At 47.4% G+C, this 18,686-nt stretch overlaps 2 protein-coding genes across 2 annotated transcripts in view; one reads left to right on the top strand and one right to left on the bottom strand.

The window, feature by feature from the left end:
• Positions 1-13,688, top strand: part of EVC2 (EvC ciliary complex subunit 2) — a 72,642-nt gene extending 58,954 nt beyond the window's left edge. Inside the window, exons 16-20 of the mRNA XM_060247261.1 lie at positions 8,057-8,265; positions 9,241-9,397; positions 9,652-9,848; positions 10,797-10,895; positions 13,289-13,688. Of these exons, the coding sequence (XP_060103244.1) occupies positions 8,057-8,265; positions 9,241-9,397; positions 9,652-9,848; positions 10,797-10,895; positions 13,289-13,529 (903 nt within the window). The 3' untranslated portion in view covers positions 13,530-13,688. The remainder of the gene's footprint in view (positions 1-8,056; positions 8,266-9,240; positions 9,398-9,651; positions 9,849-10,796; positions 10,896-13,288) is intronic.
• A 3,458-nt stretch (positions 13,689-17,146) lies between these two features.
• STK32B (serine/threonine kinase 32B) overlaps positions 17,147-18,686 on the bottom strand; it is a 53,667-nt gene continuing 52,127 nt past the window's right edge. The window contains exon 11 of the mRNA XM_060247285.1: positions 17,147-17,302. Coding sequence (XP_060103268.1) covers positions 17,170-17,302 — 133 coding nt within the window. The 3' untranslated portion in view covers positions 17,147-17,169. The remainder of the gene's footprint in view (positions 17,303-18,686) is intronic.

The following is an 18,686-nucleotide window of genomic DNA, read 5'->3' as shown; positions in this document are numbered from 1 at the left end:
GATCCTACCACCTGTGGGGATTCCAGGGTGATGAGAGTGGAGGGGAATATTCCCATGCGGGCAGCAAGGGGAATGGTGCTACCGAGTGGGTGCAGGAAGCCCTCGCTAGCCAGAGCAGCCAACTACGCGAGGAGATGCAAGCTATGCATGCCTTTGTGATCCAAGAGATTCACCACCTCGCCCAGCAGCTTCAGACGGTTGTGGAACGGGTAGCGGCTGTGCCCTCCCCCAACAAGTCCCGGGGGAGGGGCGGCCATCCAGTGGTCCTGGCGGGAGGGGAACCGCCACCAGCGGTGTCAGACTCTGTTCATTGATACTCTTCTTGAATACTGACCATTAACCATATTGATTAATAAAGATATATGCTTACTAATTCATATTAGTATAGTAGAAGAAGGGGGGGCCAAGTAGAGGCTAGCCCCAGAGTAGCTTCCCAGGAATATCAAAGGTTCTTAGCTAGTCTTTGAAGTAGAAAGTGCCTGGCCGATTCTCACCTCCTCACTAGAGGCAGCAAGGACATAGCCGCTGGGAAATGTAACCAACAACTGTAGGAGATAAGGGGGAGCCGTGTGAAATATCTCACATGCAAAGACAGTCTTTGTTTTGGGAATTGGGGGTAGATGTGAATATTTTGATGTATAATGTTAAATACCAATGACTTGAACTGCTAGCCATCAGTTCCAATGTCTTCGATGCTGAAGTAACTTTGGAGAAATCAATAAATGCAACTTTGTTTCAAATAACTAAGTCTGCTCATTTTGGGAACTTCAATTAACCTTCGCTGACAAGCGGGCGAGTCGCCCACCGGCGGCATACCGGCCCCCCAACCCAGACCAGAGGAACCAGCCCCGGTGCCCAGTGGGCCTCGAGTCAGTGAAACAAAGTTCGATGGAGACCCTGTGGAACTTGCCTACTTTATAGTATCGGTACGGGGCCACCTCAGTGTGTGGGCACGCAACTTCCCGACGGAGCAGTTGCGGGTGGTATACATCGGGAGCTGTCTTTGTGGGGTGGCCACCCAGTGGTATGTCACCCTGTTCAAAGTCGATCCCCGGCCCTCAATTAAGCCACAGATCTCCTGCGGACCCTCTGCCACCACTTCGAGGACCCCCTGCAAGAGACCAATGCCATATCAGCCATGCAGGACCTGAAACAGGGCGCCAGGTCGGTACGTGACTACCTCGATGAATTCAGGGCTCTGAATTCCAAGGTCCACCAATGGGACGAAGGGGCCAGGATTGAACAATTCAAGAGGGGCTTGAATTCCAACATCTACAGAGAGGCCCTAAAGGTGGGGGAGCCGAGAGACCTAGTTAGTTGGATCCAATTAACCTGTGAGATAGAGGATCGCAACAAGATGATTGCCCTCCACAAGAAGCAACGGGGGGGGGGGGCAAAGAGGCCAGAGAAAGAATTCCAACACCGAGCCTGCCCAAGAGGGCCCCCAAGTCACTATCCCAAGAGGAGTGAGACCGTAGAGCCAAGGCCAAATTATGCTTCAAATGTGGAAGGGAGAACCACATCGCTAGCGAGTTCCCAAGCAAGCCAATCAAGCCGGAGGCAAAGAAGAAAGCCAGAGGAGCGGTGGCCCTGATTGCCAAGGCCAAGTCTGCGGTGCTACAATGCCAGGAACCAATCCTGGAAGAAGAATCAGAGGGAGAAGACAGAGAGGCCCAGTTGATGGGAAATGACAATGACCTACTGTGAGGAGTGCGCAACAGCAGGTCCAAGCCACGGCCACGGCAATACAGGTGAGATTATCCAGGGCTTTGTATTAGGGCCCTACTGAACTCAGGGTGCTTGAAAAACTTACTATCGCCTAACCTAGTAGAGACGCTAGGACTGAGAACCATGCCCCTTAAATAGTCTTATATATTCGAGCAGACGGGAGCCCAATGAAGGGGAAACTGTGTAGCACGGGGATGGAGGTGTGCGCCCTGGGGGTGGGGGAGCACTGGGAGCCCTGCACCATCATCATAGCCCTGGCTGCCAAGTTCCAAGCTGTCCTCAGCCTAGAATGGTTGAGCAATCACGATCCGCTCGTCCAGTGGAGCGGAAGCGTGATATACTTCCTAGACCCAGTGTGCGAAAGCTACTGTTGGGACAAGAAGTGGGGCCTGCATCCCCTTCCCCAACTGGAAAGTTGTGTGTCATCAGAGCTGAGGCACCCTCCCTGCCCCCCCGAATACCAAGACCTCCATAAGGTGTTTGATGCTCAGGAGACAGAAAAGCTGCCCCCTCAACAGGATACAGACTGCACCATTGAGCTGGTGGAGGGGGAGCCACTGCCCAAAGCCAAACTGTATTCAATGAGCCGAGGGGAGCAGGAGGAACTACAAAAATTCCTGGAGCTGAACCTACGCTGGAGTTTCATCCGGCCAGCCAAATCACCCCATGCCGCCCCCGTACTCTTCAAAAAGAAAAAGGACGGCAGTTTATGGCTATGTACTGACTTTCGCAGCTTGAACGTGATTTCTATGAGCAACGCGTACCCTCCCCCGTTCATTTGGGACTTTGGGGGGGAGGTGTCTCAAGGGAAAATCTTTACCAAACTCGATCTCCGGGACGTGTACTTCCGGGTGCGCATCAAGGAGGGAGACAAGTGGAAAACTGCATTTAACACCCCGCTCGGACAATTTGAATACTTGGTCATGCCATTCAGCCTCAAGGGGGCCCTGGGGGTGTTCATGAACTTGATCAACGAGGTGTTGCACAAATACCTCTATAAGGGCGTGGTTTGTTACCTGGATGACTTGTTAATATACTCCCAGGACCTCCCCTCGCACATCCAACTAGTGAGGGAGGTACTCCAGACCTTATACGAGCACAAACTGTATGCCAAGCTGTCCAAGTGTGAGTTTCACAAAACAGAACTCGATTTCTTGGGGTATCGCATATCCACGGGGGGTTTAGGGATGGACCCGAACAAGGTGCAAGCAGTGATCGATTGGGAACCCCCGCACCCGCAAGAAGCTCCAAAGTTTCTGGGGGTTTGCCAATTTTTACCGGGGGTTCATCAATAATTTTACTGAGGTCACCCTACCTCTTACCAAACTGTTAAAAACAAAAGGGAAGGGGCCGCAAACCTTAAAAGGCAATTCCAGCCTCCAGTGGTCAGAGGAGTGCCAAAAAGCATTCGAGGAACTGAAGGCACGGTTTACATCTGAACCCTGCCTAATACAGCCCGATGAAAACAAGATGTTCGTAGTTCAGTGTGACACAAGCGACGTTGCATGCGCAGCTGTATTGCTCCAGGAAGGGCTGGACAGTCAACCTTCCGTATTGCTCTAGGAAGGCCCTGCGCGTACCTGTCCCAAAAATTTAACCCAACTGAACGCAATTGGTCGGTTTGGGACAAAGAAGCTTCCACCATTAAGCAGGCCCTAGAAAAATGGAGGCACTACCTAGAGGGAACCCGGGAACCTTTTGAACTGTGGACAGATCACAAAAATCTAGCCGCCCTCATTGCCACCTGCAGCCTCAACAGCAAGTGAGGTGGGCAGGCTTGGGAAGGGATAGTGGCTCAATGACAGAGCATCTGCTTGGGAAGAAGAAGGTCTCAGGTTCAATCCCTAGCATCTCCACTAAAAAAAAAGGGTCCAGGCAAATAGGCATGAAAAACCTCAGCTTGAGACCCTGGAGAGCCGCTGCCAGTCTGAGTAGACAATACTGACTTTGATGGACCGAGGGCCTGATTCAGTATAAGGCAGCTTCATATGTTCATATGCTTGTTCCGGCGCTTCAATTTTAAGCTGGGCCACATTCCGGGGAAGTTGAACTTTTTGGCTGACGCCCTGTCCCGCCTTCCTTAACATGACAGCAAGAGGAAGGAAGTCATTGTTCACGTCCTCCCAGTTAAGTGCCTTAGTGACCACGCGTGCACAGAGCTGGAAGGAAGCAGTGCCTCCAGAGGGGTTTTTATTGGAACTGAAGGAAGCAGTTACTGACAATCCACCCGGGGGGAGCTCCAATTGGAGAAATCTGAAGATGGGCTTTGGCAAAAGGGGGAGAAACTTTACATGCCCCCCCTTGCGCAAACAAGTATTCCAGAGGTCGCACGACTCCAAGCTGGGGGGGGCACTTTGGGTTCGTCAAAACGGTGCACCTAATCCAGAGACAATTTTGGTGGCCGGGACTTAGAAAAGATGTGGGGGAATATACAGCAGGATGCCCCAGTTGCATTACGGCAAAGAAAAGGGGGGCCTCCCTCCCGGGCATCTGCAACCTCCTCCCCCTGCCTCACGCCCCTGGGAATGTATTTCAATGGACTTTTTTCACCGACCTTCCCCCGTCTATGGAGAAAACAGTAATCTGGGTGGTAGTAGACACCTTTTCAAAGCAAGCTCACTTTATACCCTGTAAACAAGTGTCCACAGCCAAACAACTAGCCCAAATGTTTATCCAACACGTCTTCTGGCTACGCCTTCCCCAGCAAGGTGATTTCGGACTGTGGACCACAATTTGTCGCCAAATTCTGGTCACACCTGTGTGAGTTGGCTGGGATAGAACAAGGGATTAGCTCCGCCTACCACCCTCAAACAGATGGACAGACAGAATGCACCAATGTGGTGCTGGAACAATTCTTACGCTGTTATACCTCTTTTCAACAGGACAATTGGGTGGCTTTATTACCTTTTGCGGAATATGCTTATAATAATAGTGTGCACAGCACCACCAAGATAAGCCCGTTTAAAGCAGCGCATGGCTATGAAAGCAATCCCTTCCCCGAACTTGCCGCACCCCCTTCAGCACCAGTAAATTTTGCCGAATGGTGGAAGGAAATAGCTGGGGGGTGGACGGTTATCAAACAACAACTCCAGAGGGCGCAAGAGGCCTATAAAGCCCAATATGACAAGAAACATTCTGAACTGTGGGACTTGGCGGTGGGAGACAAAGTATAAATTTCAACCAAGCATTTACCCAACACCCAAAATTGCAAGAAGTTGGGACTAAAGTACTTGGGGCCTTTCCCGATCAAATGGATTATAAATGAAGTGACTGTAGAATTAGAACCGCCAAAGAATCTTAAACATGTGCACCCTTGTTTCCACACTAGCTATCTGAAACCCTCGTCATGGCACCCTGGGCCCTCGTCATGGCACCCCCAGATGGAACCACCACCCCCGACTCTGGTTCGTGGTCAGATTTATCATGAGGTGCAGGAAATTTTGGATGCCAAGCTGAAACGTGGTGAACTCTTTTACTTTTCCACTGCGTCAAGCGGAATGGGTCAAAGCCATGGACACGAACTTGTAAAGCTTTGATCAGGGACTTTTACAACAAGCATCTCGACAAGCCCGGGGGAAGGGGACCTTAGGGGGGGCAGAATGTCAGGAGTCACTCCATTTTTGTTCCTCTTGCCATGTGTATCCAATTAACTAACAGTTATACACTGCTAATGCTGTGCTCGCTTTGCTGGTTTTTGCTTTGAAGCATCCCCACTGCTTATCTAGAGGGAGGGTAGCATGTCTGGGAATTTGTATGTTACTATGCAACCAAGGTCAAGGGAGCCGGTGGAGAAGTAGCTGAAGGGGTAGATAACAGACACCTGGGGTGATGATAGAGTAGGCAGGAACCCACGCAAAATTCCCACTTTCACTTGGCGTGCTTTGCTTGAATTGTAATGGCCAGGGCAAGGGGGTATAAGACCTGGGAACTGGTGGGAGAGTCAGTTCCGACAACGCCTGTAACTGCCTATGATGCTGGAATAAAGATCTTGTTTACTTGTCTTTTCCTTGCCTTAGGGTCTGACAGGTATGACCTGGGAAAATGGAGGTTCATGAAGGTTCTTACAAACTTCCACAATCCTGTTTAGATGCACCACAGAATCCAGAGGAGGGTGACAACGATGGTGAGAGGTCTGGAGACCAAGTCCTATGAGGAAAGATTGAAGGAGCTGGGCATGTTTAGCCTGGAGAGGAGGTGGCTGAGAGGTGATATGATCACCATCATCAACTACTTGAAGGGCTGTCATCTAGAGGATGGTGTGGAACTGTTTTTTGTTGCCCCAGAAGGTTGGACCAGAACCAATGAATTGAAATTAAATCAGAAGAGTTTCCGGCTCAACATTAGGAAAAACTTCCTGATGGTTAGAGTGGTTCCTCAGTGGAACAGGCTTCCTCGGGAGGTGGTGGCCCCTACCTCCTTCTTGGAGGTTTTTAAACAGAGGCTAGATGGCCATCTGACAGCAATGCTGATCCTGTGACTGTAGGGGGAGGCATTTGTGAATTCCTACATTGTGCAGGGGGTTGGACTAGATGACCCTGGAGGACTCTTCCAACTCTATGATTCTGATTAACCACAGTTAGTAGAGAGGTCTGTGTACTGACCATGACACTAACCAAAGATAATTTAATTAATTCAAAAGTTTTTAGTGATGCCTGAAGCAAAGTCACAGTGACACTCTTGGGTCAATCATGAGGTGCTTCTCCCTGGTTCAAACTGAGATTTAGAGACACAGAGCTGGAAGGCACTCCAAAGGGTCATCTAGTCCAACCCCTTGCACAATGCAGGAAATTCACAACTACCTTCCCCCACCCCCACCGGAACCCTGCTCTATGCCCAGAGGAAGGAAGAAAATTTCCAGGATCCTTGGCAAATCTGGCCTGGGGGAGAATTCCTTCCTGACACCAGAGTGACTATTGGCATTACCCTGAGCATGTCAAAAGGGCATGAAAGCCCAGAACTGGCTCATCCCTTCCTGCCCTCCCTCTCACACTCTTCCTTAATTCACAGGATCCGCATTGCTGTCAGATGGCCATCTAGCCTCTATTTAAAAACCTCTGGAAAAGGAGAGCCCACCACCTTCCAAGGAAGCCTGTTCTACTGAGGAACTGCTCCGACAGGAAGTTCTTCCTAAAACGTTTTTGATTTAATTTCAATCCATTGATTCTGGTCCAATCTTACGGGGCAAGGAAAAACAGCTCCCTACCATCCTTTATGTGACAACCCTTCAAATACTTGAAGATTATTACCATATTGCCTCTCAATCATCTCCTCTCTAGGCTAAACATACCCAGCTCCTTTCCTCATAGGACTTGGTCTCCAGACCCCTCATCATCTTTGTTGCCCTCCTCTGGATGTGTTCCAGCTTATCTATAGCTTTCTTTAACTGTAGTACCGAAAACTGAACACAGTGCTCCAAGTGACCATTGAGATCAGGGTTCAGGAAAATGATCAGGAAAAATGATCTGTGAAAAAGCAGAACTGTGCATTAAAATGGAGTAGAGTACATCTCCCCACCATGTTTTATGTTAGAGGTTATATGGCTACTTGTGAGTTTGTGTCACACACATTTTTGCAGAGAGTTCTTCATGAATGCATCTCTTCTAGGACTTCTGGGTGTATTGGCATAGTCCAGCAAGAATGGGCAGCTTTGATGTATTTCTCCCAAGTGGCCATTGTTCCCACACAGCACACCAACCTCTTTCTTCTTCACGCAGCTCCACAAGACCTGATGTAGATTGGAGGGTGCACTTCATAGGAACTGGGACTTAAAGTGAAAACTTTACACTACTGGAGTGTATTTCAGGCAGGCTTGTACAAGAATATGGTATGCTCCAATACTGCCTCTAAGCTGTGGAGTCTTATGAGCAAAAATTCTACTTTGTGAGCTCCTGGCATTAAAGTTGTGAGCAGGTGATTTGGCTGCTGCATCAATGAGTTTGCTCTGGGGCCATTCTTCCTGAGCAAAGACGAAAATGTGTGAACCAGAGGCTAGAAAACAGTGAGCTAGCTCACCCTCACTCAGCTTAGAGGGAACACTGGTATGTTCCCATTTTGATTCTGGCAGCCCCCCAAGCAGCACTCTGCAAATTGGTGACAACTTTATAAGGTTGTAAGATTAGTGTTAAAATGCAGTTTGCAAAACTGCAATATGGTTTCAGCTGGTCAGTTTGTTCCACTGTATTTAAACAGTAAGATTTTGGCAACAAGATGTATGAATCCTTGTAAAGCAGACCTTTTTTTTTTTGTGGGAGGGGGGAATCAAACTTTCTTTTCTCTTGGTTTGTGTTGCTGAGGTAGTTTCATGATGTTGTTTGCTTTGAAAATAAAGGGAATTGAGGAGCTGGAAAAGAAGATGGAGGAGGAGCTGTTGCATCAAGAGCGACAGTTTTCTCTGATGAACAGGAAGAGGAGACAGAGTCCAGATCGAAGGGGCCTTGCAAACAGTGATGAGAACTTGCATGCAGGTGGACCAGCATCTGCACTCCTACAGCAGGCACTGGCCAAGCGCAAGCAGTTGGTGTGCCTGCACAGACAAAGGCAAGGCTCCCTGGCTTTCTCGCTCTCTCTGCCGGCTTAATTGGTAAAACCTTCATGACCGCTCTTCAAATCATAGGGATTGTTTTGTTTATTATTTGCTATAAACAGCAGAATTGGATTTGATAGTGTACCCATAACTTTCGGCTAAGAAGGTGGTCACGTCAGTAGATAATCCAGGGCTGGGAAGGAGTTGGGCAGAAGACTTAGGAATTACATTATCTAAATAAGAAAAAGGGAAGCTGAAATTTAAAGCGAGTGGAAAGAAAGGCCTTAAGGCCAGGAGGCTGATTGGCTGCATTACTTGGATTAGTCAGCAAATCAAGCCGCTGGCCAGAGGAAGTATCAGAGTATCTGCTGTGAACTATCCATTGCCCAGTGGGCAGCAGAATAATTTCAATATCCTTCCATTGCTACCCAGACTACAGTGACTTAGTGGCTCCACCCTGGGAGTAATGGGAGGATAAACTTATGCACTACACCTTCAGAAGCTGGGCAATGAAACATCATGGGAGATTGGAAGTGGGGAAAAAATACTGGAGTTTAACCCACTGATTCCGTGGGTGGCATTTCTTGAAAACCTCCAGGATTGCAGTTTAGAATCTAGAAATCACAGTGTGGGGGAAATCAGGGTGTGAAATTGTTTTCTGTGGCCCCAGAAGGTAGAACCAGAACCAATGGGTTGAAATTAAATCAAAAGAGTTTCTGGCTCAACATTAGGAAGAACTTTCTGACCGTTAGAGTGGTTCCTCGGTGGAACAGGCTTCCTCCTTGGGAGGTGGTGGGCTCTCCTTCCTTGGAGGTTGTTAAACAGAGGCTAGATGGCCATCTGACAGCAATGAAGGTCCTGTGAATTTAGGGGAAAGTGTTTGTGAGTTTCCTACATTGTGCAGGGGGTTGGACTAGATGACCCTGGAGGTCCCTTCCAACTCTATGATTCTATGATGCTATGATTCTAAGCTTTCTTTTGTCTTGCAGGCCTCCCATGAGTGCCGAAGAATATATTTTGGCTTTCAAAATAATATCGTTGCCTTTTTTAAATTTTAGTTTAAGAGAAGTTCAGCAGACTCTAGTGGTTCTTGAAAATTTTCTGGAGAACGTAGAAATGGATACCCTTTTGGCACTTTATGCCAAGGTAAGGACTTTGCTTCTATGTCACGACCCTGGACTTCCTTGGTGGTCTCCCATCCAAATACTAGCCGGGGTCGACCCTGCTTAGCTTCCGAGATTTCACGAGGTCAGGCCAGCCTTGGTTGTCCAGATAACCATGTAAAAAATTCCTGTCTGTATCTTTTAGAGACATCAACTTCCCTCCACTGTGCAGTTTTAGAAATGCATCTTGGTTTCCCACTATTTATTTCAATTATTACCTCCTTTATTTCACTGCAGGAGCTAAGATTCGCATCCTGTTTAACCCAATTGGCTCTCGTGCCCGTGGGAACATTGCAGAGACTCATGCCCTTGCTTCTACCAACTCACTCGCCAAATGTGCTCCTTTCTGTTCTGGCCTTAATTGCCAGTAATCACTCTGAAGCCGTCCTCAAAACAGACAGCGGTGGAGAGGAAGCCAGCAGCTGTCAGAAGAGGTAAAGGGGGCTGGGTGATGTTTTTAGCAGAAAATTCCAGGTGCTTCAAAGCCAAATATAGAGCTGTTTGGCAGCAATAGAGCAAGGAGATTCATGAGTGTGCTGGGTAAACATGTCCTTTTCTCAGGGGATCAGGGATTTGAAGAAGTGGGTTTGAATAAAATCGTGGCTATTGTGGCCTGGGTAGCTTATGAATCTTTGCAGTGGGTCAGCTCTCTGTTTCCTGAATGTGCCATCTCACTGTCTGTTCCCTTGACTGCCATGACCCCTTCTTGTGTATCCTGGGGCTGGGTGGAGGTCCACTGGCAGAGTTGCTTTGGATGGATGGTGGTGGTGGAAAGTGCTGTTGCAGCTGACAAAGTTTTTCAAGGCAATAGAGGAGCAAAGTCGATTTGCCGCTGCTTGCTTCGTTGTAGCAACCCTGGATTTCCTGGGTGGCCTCCCATCCCAATACTAACCTGCTTTGACACTGGGCTAGCCTGCGCTATCCAGGTCAGGGCAGTAGCTACCTGCAAGGCCCTGCCAGCTGTGTCCTTGCCTGCCCCTGAGCCTTCCAGCACGTGCAGGTCTGTCCCTTTGACCTTTCGCTCTGCCAGGCAGCTGTGCTTTGCCCCTGAGATCCATTTCACATCCCCGTTCTTGCAGCCTGCAGAGTGAGGTGGAGGGGAATGGCTCAGCTGAGAAGGGAACATCTGCAGTCAATACTCCTGTCACTTGCTTCTCATGTAGAATGTGTTCCCTCTATGCTGTTTTTTAGCCTCTGGCTCACGTATTTTTGTCTTGTTTATGCTGTAGCTCACAACTTTAATGCCATGAAGTAGAGTTTTTGCTCACGAGACTCCACAGCTTAAGAGGGAGTATGGGATCCAGCTGCCATTAAAAATTATTTGATAAATAAGGTTTTTTTTCTGTTTATCTTTGCAAATCTCTCCTGTGACTTCCCCTCAGGTGGCACCAACAGTCATGGAAAACCTTGGAAATCAAATTGAAACAAGAGATGATAAATGCCAACTTGGGGAAAATGAATTCAACTGACAGTAATAAAAGGTCTGGAAAAGCTTCTTACCTGTTTTGGGGAAGGGGGTGTAAAGCTTGGATTTCATTATGTGCCTTTTGATATCCAACATACTTCATGTCAAAATGTGGAAGGTGTGGGATTCCCTGCCAGAGGAGGTACTGATGCTTGTGAGGATAGTTGGTTTTAAAATGAGTTTAGACAGGTTCATGTGTCAGGCGTGGGTTCATTGAAGCTCACAAGAAAGCAGACTTAGTAATTTAAAACAAAGTTGCATTTATTGGATGCTTCAGAGTTACTTCAGCATGATAGGTATTGGAACTGATGGAGATCAGCTCTAGCTATTGGCATTTATTCTTCTACATCAAAGCAATGGCTTCTACCCCCTAATTCCCAAAACAAAAGGTTACTTTGCATGTGAGATCTTTCCCAATGCTCCCCTCCTTATCTCTTCTGTTGGTGGTTACATTTCCCAGCGCCAATGTCCTTGGGGCCTCCGGTGAGGAGGTGAGAATCTGGCATGCACTGTCTACTTCAAAGGGGCCTTGGCAACCTTTGATATTCTTGGGAAGCTGTTTTCTACTCTTCCCCCCCCCCTCCTTGTTACCCCGCTTCTATGTTAGTAGGCCTTTCTAGCAGCATTGAATATGATTAGTGACAGTATTGATTGGCATCATAAATGAACAGAGCCTGACATCATGGAGGAGAGAAATCTAGATGGGTAGCTGTGTTAGTCTGCTTACAGCAGTAGAAAAGAGTCCAGTAGCAAAGACTAACAAAATTCGTATTACCACAAAATTAAGATGCTGCTAGAGAGGCCTATTAGTGGCTACTAGCCGTGGTGACTGAAGGCAGCCTCCATGTCCAGAGGCGGGCCAGGAGCACTTGCCTCTACAACTCTAAATACCAGCAACAAGAGGCAGTATCGGGGGAAGGCCTCAGCCTCTGGATCCCGTTGTTGGCCCTCCAGAGGAACTGGTTGGCCACTCTGAGAGAAATAAAAATATTGGACTAGATGTACCCTCAATGGTCTGATCCAGCAGGGCTCTTCTAATGTTCATAGCTGGCCAGTTTTACTACAATATATAGAAAGAAGGGATTCAGGGAAAATGGGAGAACTGGAAATGATGGTAGCAGATCCGTGTTCCTGAGCACCAGCTGTGCATTGCGGGGGTGGGGTGTGTGTGAAGGAGTGGAAGACCTTCCAGGGAAGCCTCTGCCTGCCCCACTAGCTTCTGGAGCCCCCCCCCCCCCAACTCCAGTACATACACACATGAGCTGCTTTGTCTTTATTCAAACTTATTTCCAGTCTTGGAGACCTGCAAGGAGAAAAGGGACTTAGAGGAAGGCTGGTGGTGGTGCTGGTGGGGGAAAGGCTAGAGGGGTTCCTCCTTCCCTCTGCTTTTCTATTTGAAACCATTCCCTCCCACTTTACAACTGTTCATTTACAACTGCACATTAAGACTTCAGCCTCATGCCCCCTGATGCGCTTGTGAAGTCCTGCAGGGAGACCCCTTGATCAACATACTGGATCTAGTATATCAAGTCTTCAGAATCATAAATCACCTTTTATCTTGCTGCCCTTCCTTCTGGGAGGCTGGGGCAGCAAAAACAACCTGCCTAGGTTATAGTGACAAAATCGAATCTTTTATGGTGAAAGTATAGTTCACATTGCTCACACATTACATGTTGAATGCATTACATATATTCTCAATATTTAACAATTTTACAAATAAAATACACAAAATAAGTAGACTTCCAATGAAAATAAGTAGAGTTCCAATGTACAGATATCCTGCTTTGAGGTTTTCTTCCAGCAAAGGTGCACTCTACGTTCTTTTGTTTCTCAATGAAGACAACTCCTACAAGTTTTATAACACTTCAATTGGAAGGCACTTCACACTCGTCCTCCTTCAATATTACAACATTTCCTTATGTACAGTATTTATAAACAGGCACCAAGTCTCAGTGTTTTTTACAGCCAGCAACAGCTGCAATCACGGCTCAGCCTCATGCCCCTGTGAAGTCTGCAGGGAGACCCCTTGATCAACATATCAGGCCTTCAGAATCATAGATCACCTGTTATCTTGCTACCCTTCCTTCAGGGAGGCTGGGGCACATGCAGTGCTTTCCCCATTTTCATTTGTTCATCACAACATCCCTGTAAAGGTGGATTTTTCTGAGAGAGAGTTTCTGTCTCAGGTCACCCCAGTGAGCTTTCTGGCAGAGGAGAATTTGAATCCAAGTCTCCCAGGTCATCATAGTACCATATTCTGACTGCTGCATCACCTAAAGCTATGCCACATTTCATAACACAACATTCACCCTGGTTTGCAAGTAATGCACCTTGTGCAGTATAGATTCACCTCTTGGATCCTGTACATGACAGATGTTTGAAATGCCTCTTTTGCCTTTCTGAATCCAGAGCTCTGAAGCAAAAACAGATGGCCCTTCTGGAAAAAGCTACATTCTTCCATCCTGAGTGTTTGTCCGAACAACTTCAGCCAGATGTAGCCAGCATTGCAGAAGTTATCGAGCTCCCAGACACAAAAGAGAAGATACTTGTTTTCCGGGATTCTCCTTTTTCCATGGATACTACAGCAAAGAAAAAGAAGACCAGCTTTCTAAATTCAAAGAAATTGGGCTTTCTAAAGATGGATAAGTGAAATGTGGCAGTATTAACCTCTTACATTAAATATGTCATAAAGTTCATTCCCCCATTTGTCTTAAAATAGGAAAACCTCAGATATTTCTATCATTTGTATATAAACATCTATAATTTCCCATTTTGATCTGTAAGTGTTGCATAAATTGCATTTACAACATTTGCAGATAAATTAACAAAGCAGAAGCTGTTGATAGAAAAAAGAGACAGTGGTAGGTCAAAGGGAACAAATTAGATTATGGGTGGGGAGGGGTGAGTTTTCGGAAACATGGCTTTATTATGGTATGTTTCAGGTGGGCAGCCATGCTGGCTTGCAGTAGAAGAGCTAGACTGAAGTTGAGTAGCGCTTTAGAGACAAGCCAGATTTCCAGCGTAGAAGCTTTCAGGAATCCCCTTTGTGCTGTCAGGAATAGTACAGCCAGACGTAACGGCAGGTGGTTTCATCATCCCTGTTCTCCTTCCTTGGCACTAGAAAACATGAGAGTCTTGATCCCTGTGCAGATGCCAACCTAGTGCAACTAATCCATCTGCTGCGATTGCAACAAGAGCAGGAAAAAACCCTACCAAACCCAAACACACTAAATGAAGCACAAAGAAGAATATGAATAGTGGATGTCTCAACTTGATCCAGAACTCACCAAGAACTGAGCTCAAGATAGTGTTTGATTGGTAGATGATGGGGTTACCCAATGGGTTGTGAGTGCTGTGGGAGTAGAAGAATCGTAGCACCTGTGTGTGCCGTCCTGAAGCCTGCATCATGTCCCCCAGATATTTGCTGTCTCCCATTCTGTCGTTAAAAAAAATTTTCAAGCAAGGCTGTAACTCTCTGAAGTTCCTTATGTTTTCTGTATTAGTCCGGTTCTATGTGTGAATTTAAATTCTATCAACCAGAAGGAATGGACCAAAAAAAAGGTAAATGTTCTACTGAGCCCGAAAACAGTAAAAAAGACACAAGGCAGAAGGTCATTAGAAGATAGGGTGAAGACAATATTTTATTCCATACAATGGAAGTGCCTCCTTTGAAGGCATTTCAGTTATTGCCACATCAAAAGAATCGAAGTCATGTAAAGGATTTAAAGCAGGCGCTGTGCTTTGCTAGTGTTTTTGTTTTGTTACCACCATAGTACTCATGGAAACTGAACACCTATATATAACAAAACCCTAAATGGAACTGGCTCAATCCGGCTTTCCTATTGGCTGTGGTGTGTGTTCCCATGAACACTCACACAGTCACTCTCACATCCCATGTGCTGGCTATGGTCCCCTCCCCCACCTACTGGCCGGCTGGGGAAACAAAGCCCTTCAGAATGCCTGTCGCTTCTCCTGCTGACGCTCCTCCTGTTGGCCTCCCTATGCAAGCTCCCAGCGTACTGAGACAAGTGTCCAACATACCTGCTGCAGTGGGATCCTCTCCCACCTGCCCTGCCCTTCCCAGTTTGGTGCAGTGGTGAAGTGTGCGGACTCTTATCTGGGAGAACTGGGTTTGATTTCCCACTCCTCCACTTGCACCTGCTGGAATGGCCTTGGGTCAGCCAGAGCTCTTGTAGGAGTTGTCCTTGAAAGGGCAGCTTCTGGAAGAGCTCTCTCAGCCCCACCTACATTACAGTGTGGCTTGTGGGCGAAGGAGATGAAGGAGATTGTAAGCTGCTCTGAGACTGATCCAGAGAAAAGGGTGGGGTATTAATCTGTGGTCTTCTTCCTTCCTTCCTTCCCTTCTCTCTTATGCCATTCACGTCAATCTCCTCTCCACATTCCCTCCATATCATTTGTGGACCAACAGCCACTCACCTCACAGTTTCCTGGCACCCTCTCTTGCATCCGGCTGCCAGACAATGTCACCACGAGGGCCCAGCACACCATCCCAAATGGACCAAGATGCTGCCTCTCTTCCACCGTTTCCGGAGCTCTCTCTCTCCCACTTGGACTCTGCTGCCCTCCCCCAGTGCTCTTCCACGCCCAAAACAAGCCTCACAGAGGCCCTAGCAGATGCTGCTGCTGCTGCAGTTCTCCTGCACCATCCAAAGGCCTGCCAACGCATAGGTCCTCCCCCCACCTCATGATCCAGGCCTCTGCCACCCCATCTCCACCCCATGACCAGGCAGGAGACAGCCACCTTGCCAAGGTTGTCACCTCGTCTTTTGCGCTGCTGAACGCTTAAGAGAAGATTTTTGTGAAGACCTTGGAGATGGAGCCCAATGACACCATGAAAGCTGAGATATAGGACTAAGAGGTTCCTGGCAAGCAGCTAGAAGATGGCTGCACCCTCTCCAACCATACAATTTCAGTAAAGCTATTGGATTCCATTTTTTAAAAGTACAGTATACTTTACTTAAAAGAATGGCTCCCGAGTCAGAGAAAAGCAATTCAAGGAGAGATCTGCATGCCTGGGGTGGGGTGGGGGGGGCAAGGAGCTGCTTTGACCTGTCTCTGCAAAATCAGCACTCTGTCAGTCTTGCTCTGCCAGCTGCTGTTTAAAGACTCCTATCAGAAAAGCAGCTGTCTAGGCAGGGCATAGCAGCACTGTGGCGGCTCAGGAAAAGATTTCCAGGCCCCAGGCGTCTAAGCAAGGACTAGTTAGTTTTATTTATGTCAATGATACTTTACTCTGGAGCAAGTGTAGGGGTGGAAAGGAGAAAGATGCCTATCCCAAGAGCTGCAGAAAACTGTGTAAATACAACACAACTGGTTGTTTTAGATGAGGTTGCCAAACTTTTTGTGCCTGTGGGCACCTTTGGAATTCTGACACAGGTCACCAGGCACAATCACAAAATGGCTGCCACAGGAAGTGGAGCCACTTACAAGATGGCTGCCACAGGAGGCACAGCCAGCCACAAAATGACAGTGAGTGATGATACATAGAACTTTAACTCTTCAGACAGAAGCTCTGTCCAGAAGCTCAGAATCCCTGTCAGGCAGAAGCCTCGCCTAGCTCTGTCAACTTTTTAAAAGCCCTTGGCAGGCACCAGGAAAGGTGTTGGTGAGCATCCTGGTGCCCTTGGGCACCACCCCTGTCTTAGAGAATCATCCCACACAGTGGCAGAGGTGCTATTCTCTATATACCTATTAATGACCATGAGAATATTAGAGAATCCCCCTGCTGCTCTTGTTCACTGGCATATCTTCTAATTACAACCAGCCTGTGAATGGACATGACTGCATCCTTGTGCATCAGATGAAACATGGCTGCAATTATGCTTTGATACACTTCATGGGACTGTGATCATTTCATCCAATCGGCATGATATGATATTTACATTCAGGCAGACACTTCCAGACTTGACACAAATGTCTTCACAAGGCATGATCCATATTTCAGAATGAGTTTGCTGCTTGTAATTCATGTAGACAGAATATTTCCACTGGTGTTGGATGGAGCAAAGTTGGATGACATCTGCAGGTGGGCTTCTTTCAAGGTTTGTTCCAGAAAGAACTGTAAAACTTCAACATGTCACTGTTCAGGCATGATTACTGGTAGGACAGTTGTAAAAATCAAGATCTTTGTGCTTTTCAAAGATTTGCAGTCTTTATATTTGAATCAGTTTTGCTGAGAGGAGGGTTGGAGAGAAGTCCTGGAGCTTGCACAAAGAGTCTGGCTCCACCAGCCCTTTGAAGATTAAATTGTCTGTGGGCATCAGTTGCAACTAGCTGCAGCAGCCCCGTGTGCAGCCATGTCCCGGCACGTTGTTGTTGTGCCCATCCTGAAGTTTGCCATGAACTGGAAATATTGCTGTGGTATCCACGCCATCCATCTCACTTTGTTCTTCCTTTCTGAGCCTAAGAGAAACAAAATGGACATGGAGGCAGTCCTGAGGCTGGATACATATTGTCCCAATACACACCCCAAAGAAGACACAAAAAAGATCCTGCTTCAGAGTGGCACACTGGAAGTCCTGACTTGGCTAGAGCCACAAGGAGAGGTGCCACCTGCATGTTCCTGTGGCTCCATGTGGATCTTTAAGGGGTCTTTATGCAGCTGCAGCATCAGCCGCTCAAATGAACACGCCTCTGCGTCAGGTGCTGGCTCATGCAACTGGCATTACCACAAACCACCAGCTGGACTGTAAATCTGCTGGCAGCTCCTCCATGCCCATTAGAAACTTCATGAGGCTGGGGCCGGGTTGTCAAAAGGCCTGGGAGGAAATGTTTTGCCCCTTTAATAGAGGCTTAATTATGGAAAAGGGCAGTTGAAGCTTTTCATTGCAGGGAGGCAAATACATCACATGGCAAATAACATCCCATTAAGTGTCTGCAAAAAGGGCAGGGCATTTCTTCCCCAGGCAGTTAGCAAACCTAGGCTCTGACTGCACTTACATGTAGAATTGTCATCATTTGACCCAGCAAGACTACAAGGCAAAATGAGGAGGAGGATTTGAAAACCTTGATTGCTATCCTCCCCTGAACATCTGGTGGCATCATACGATTATTGATATAAAGCAATACAGAATGAAACGTGTGTCCACTGAGGGTGGGGCAGACATGATTGATGGTCAGAAGCTCCCCCTGAAGTCAGGCTGGGTTGTGAGAGAGGCTTCTCCCACAATCTACTCTCATCACTAAAATGTACTAATTTATAAACTCCAACAGTCAAAGATGAATCTGAAAACAAAAAAAAATCAGCCAAGAGCAAGAGAGGTGGTGAAAGTTTGTCCCCTCAGGTTCCCCCTCTGAGATTGTGATAGTAGAGAAGGGCTGAGTGCCCCCCCACATGACCACTTAGAAGGGAACTTGATAGTAAGTGAACAAACTTTCTTTTCTCCAGTGGTTCTGGATGGAGCAGCCACAACTCATGAGATGTACAGGTTGCTCAAACTTAGGGCTGCCAAGCCCCCAGTCCAAGCAGGGTTTCCCCTTCCCCACTTGGTGCGATGATGTCACCTGGAAGTGACGTTATCAAAATGGTGGCATGTGCATGGGCCGCTCTAGGCGTTTTCAGGAAAACTCTATTTGAGAGGGAAAACTATGGTACAATAGATACCATAGAGTTTTTTTTATCTCCCAAATGGCTAGAGCATCCAGGAAAACCATAGAGTTTTCCTGTAAATGCCTAGAACGGTCCATGCACATGCCACCATTTTGATGATGTCACTTCTTGGTGACATCATTGTGTTGCATGTGCACAAAGCTGTTCTGAAAGATGCCACTAGATTCAACCTTTGCT

Source organism: Heteronotia binoei, chromosome 9 (assembly GCF_032191835.1).
Source record: "Heteronotia binoei isolate CCM8104 ecotype False Entrance Well chromosome 9, APGP_CSIRO_Hbin_v1, whole genome shotgun sequence".
In the NCBI taxonomy this organism is placed as follows: Eukaryota; Metazoa; Chordata; class Lepidosauria; order Squamata; family Gekkonidae; genus Heteronotia; species Heteronotia binoei.
Note: the sequence above shows the minus strand (reverse complement) of the source record. Positions and strands in the feature narration are given on the sequence as shown.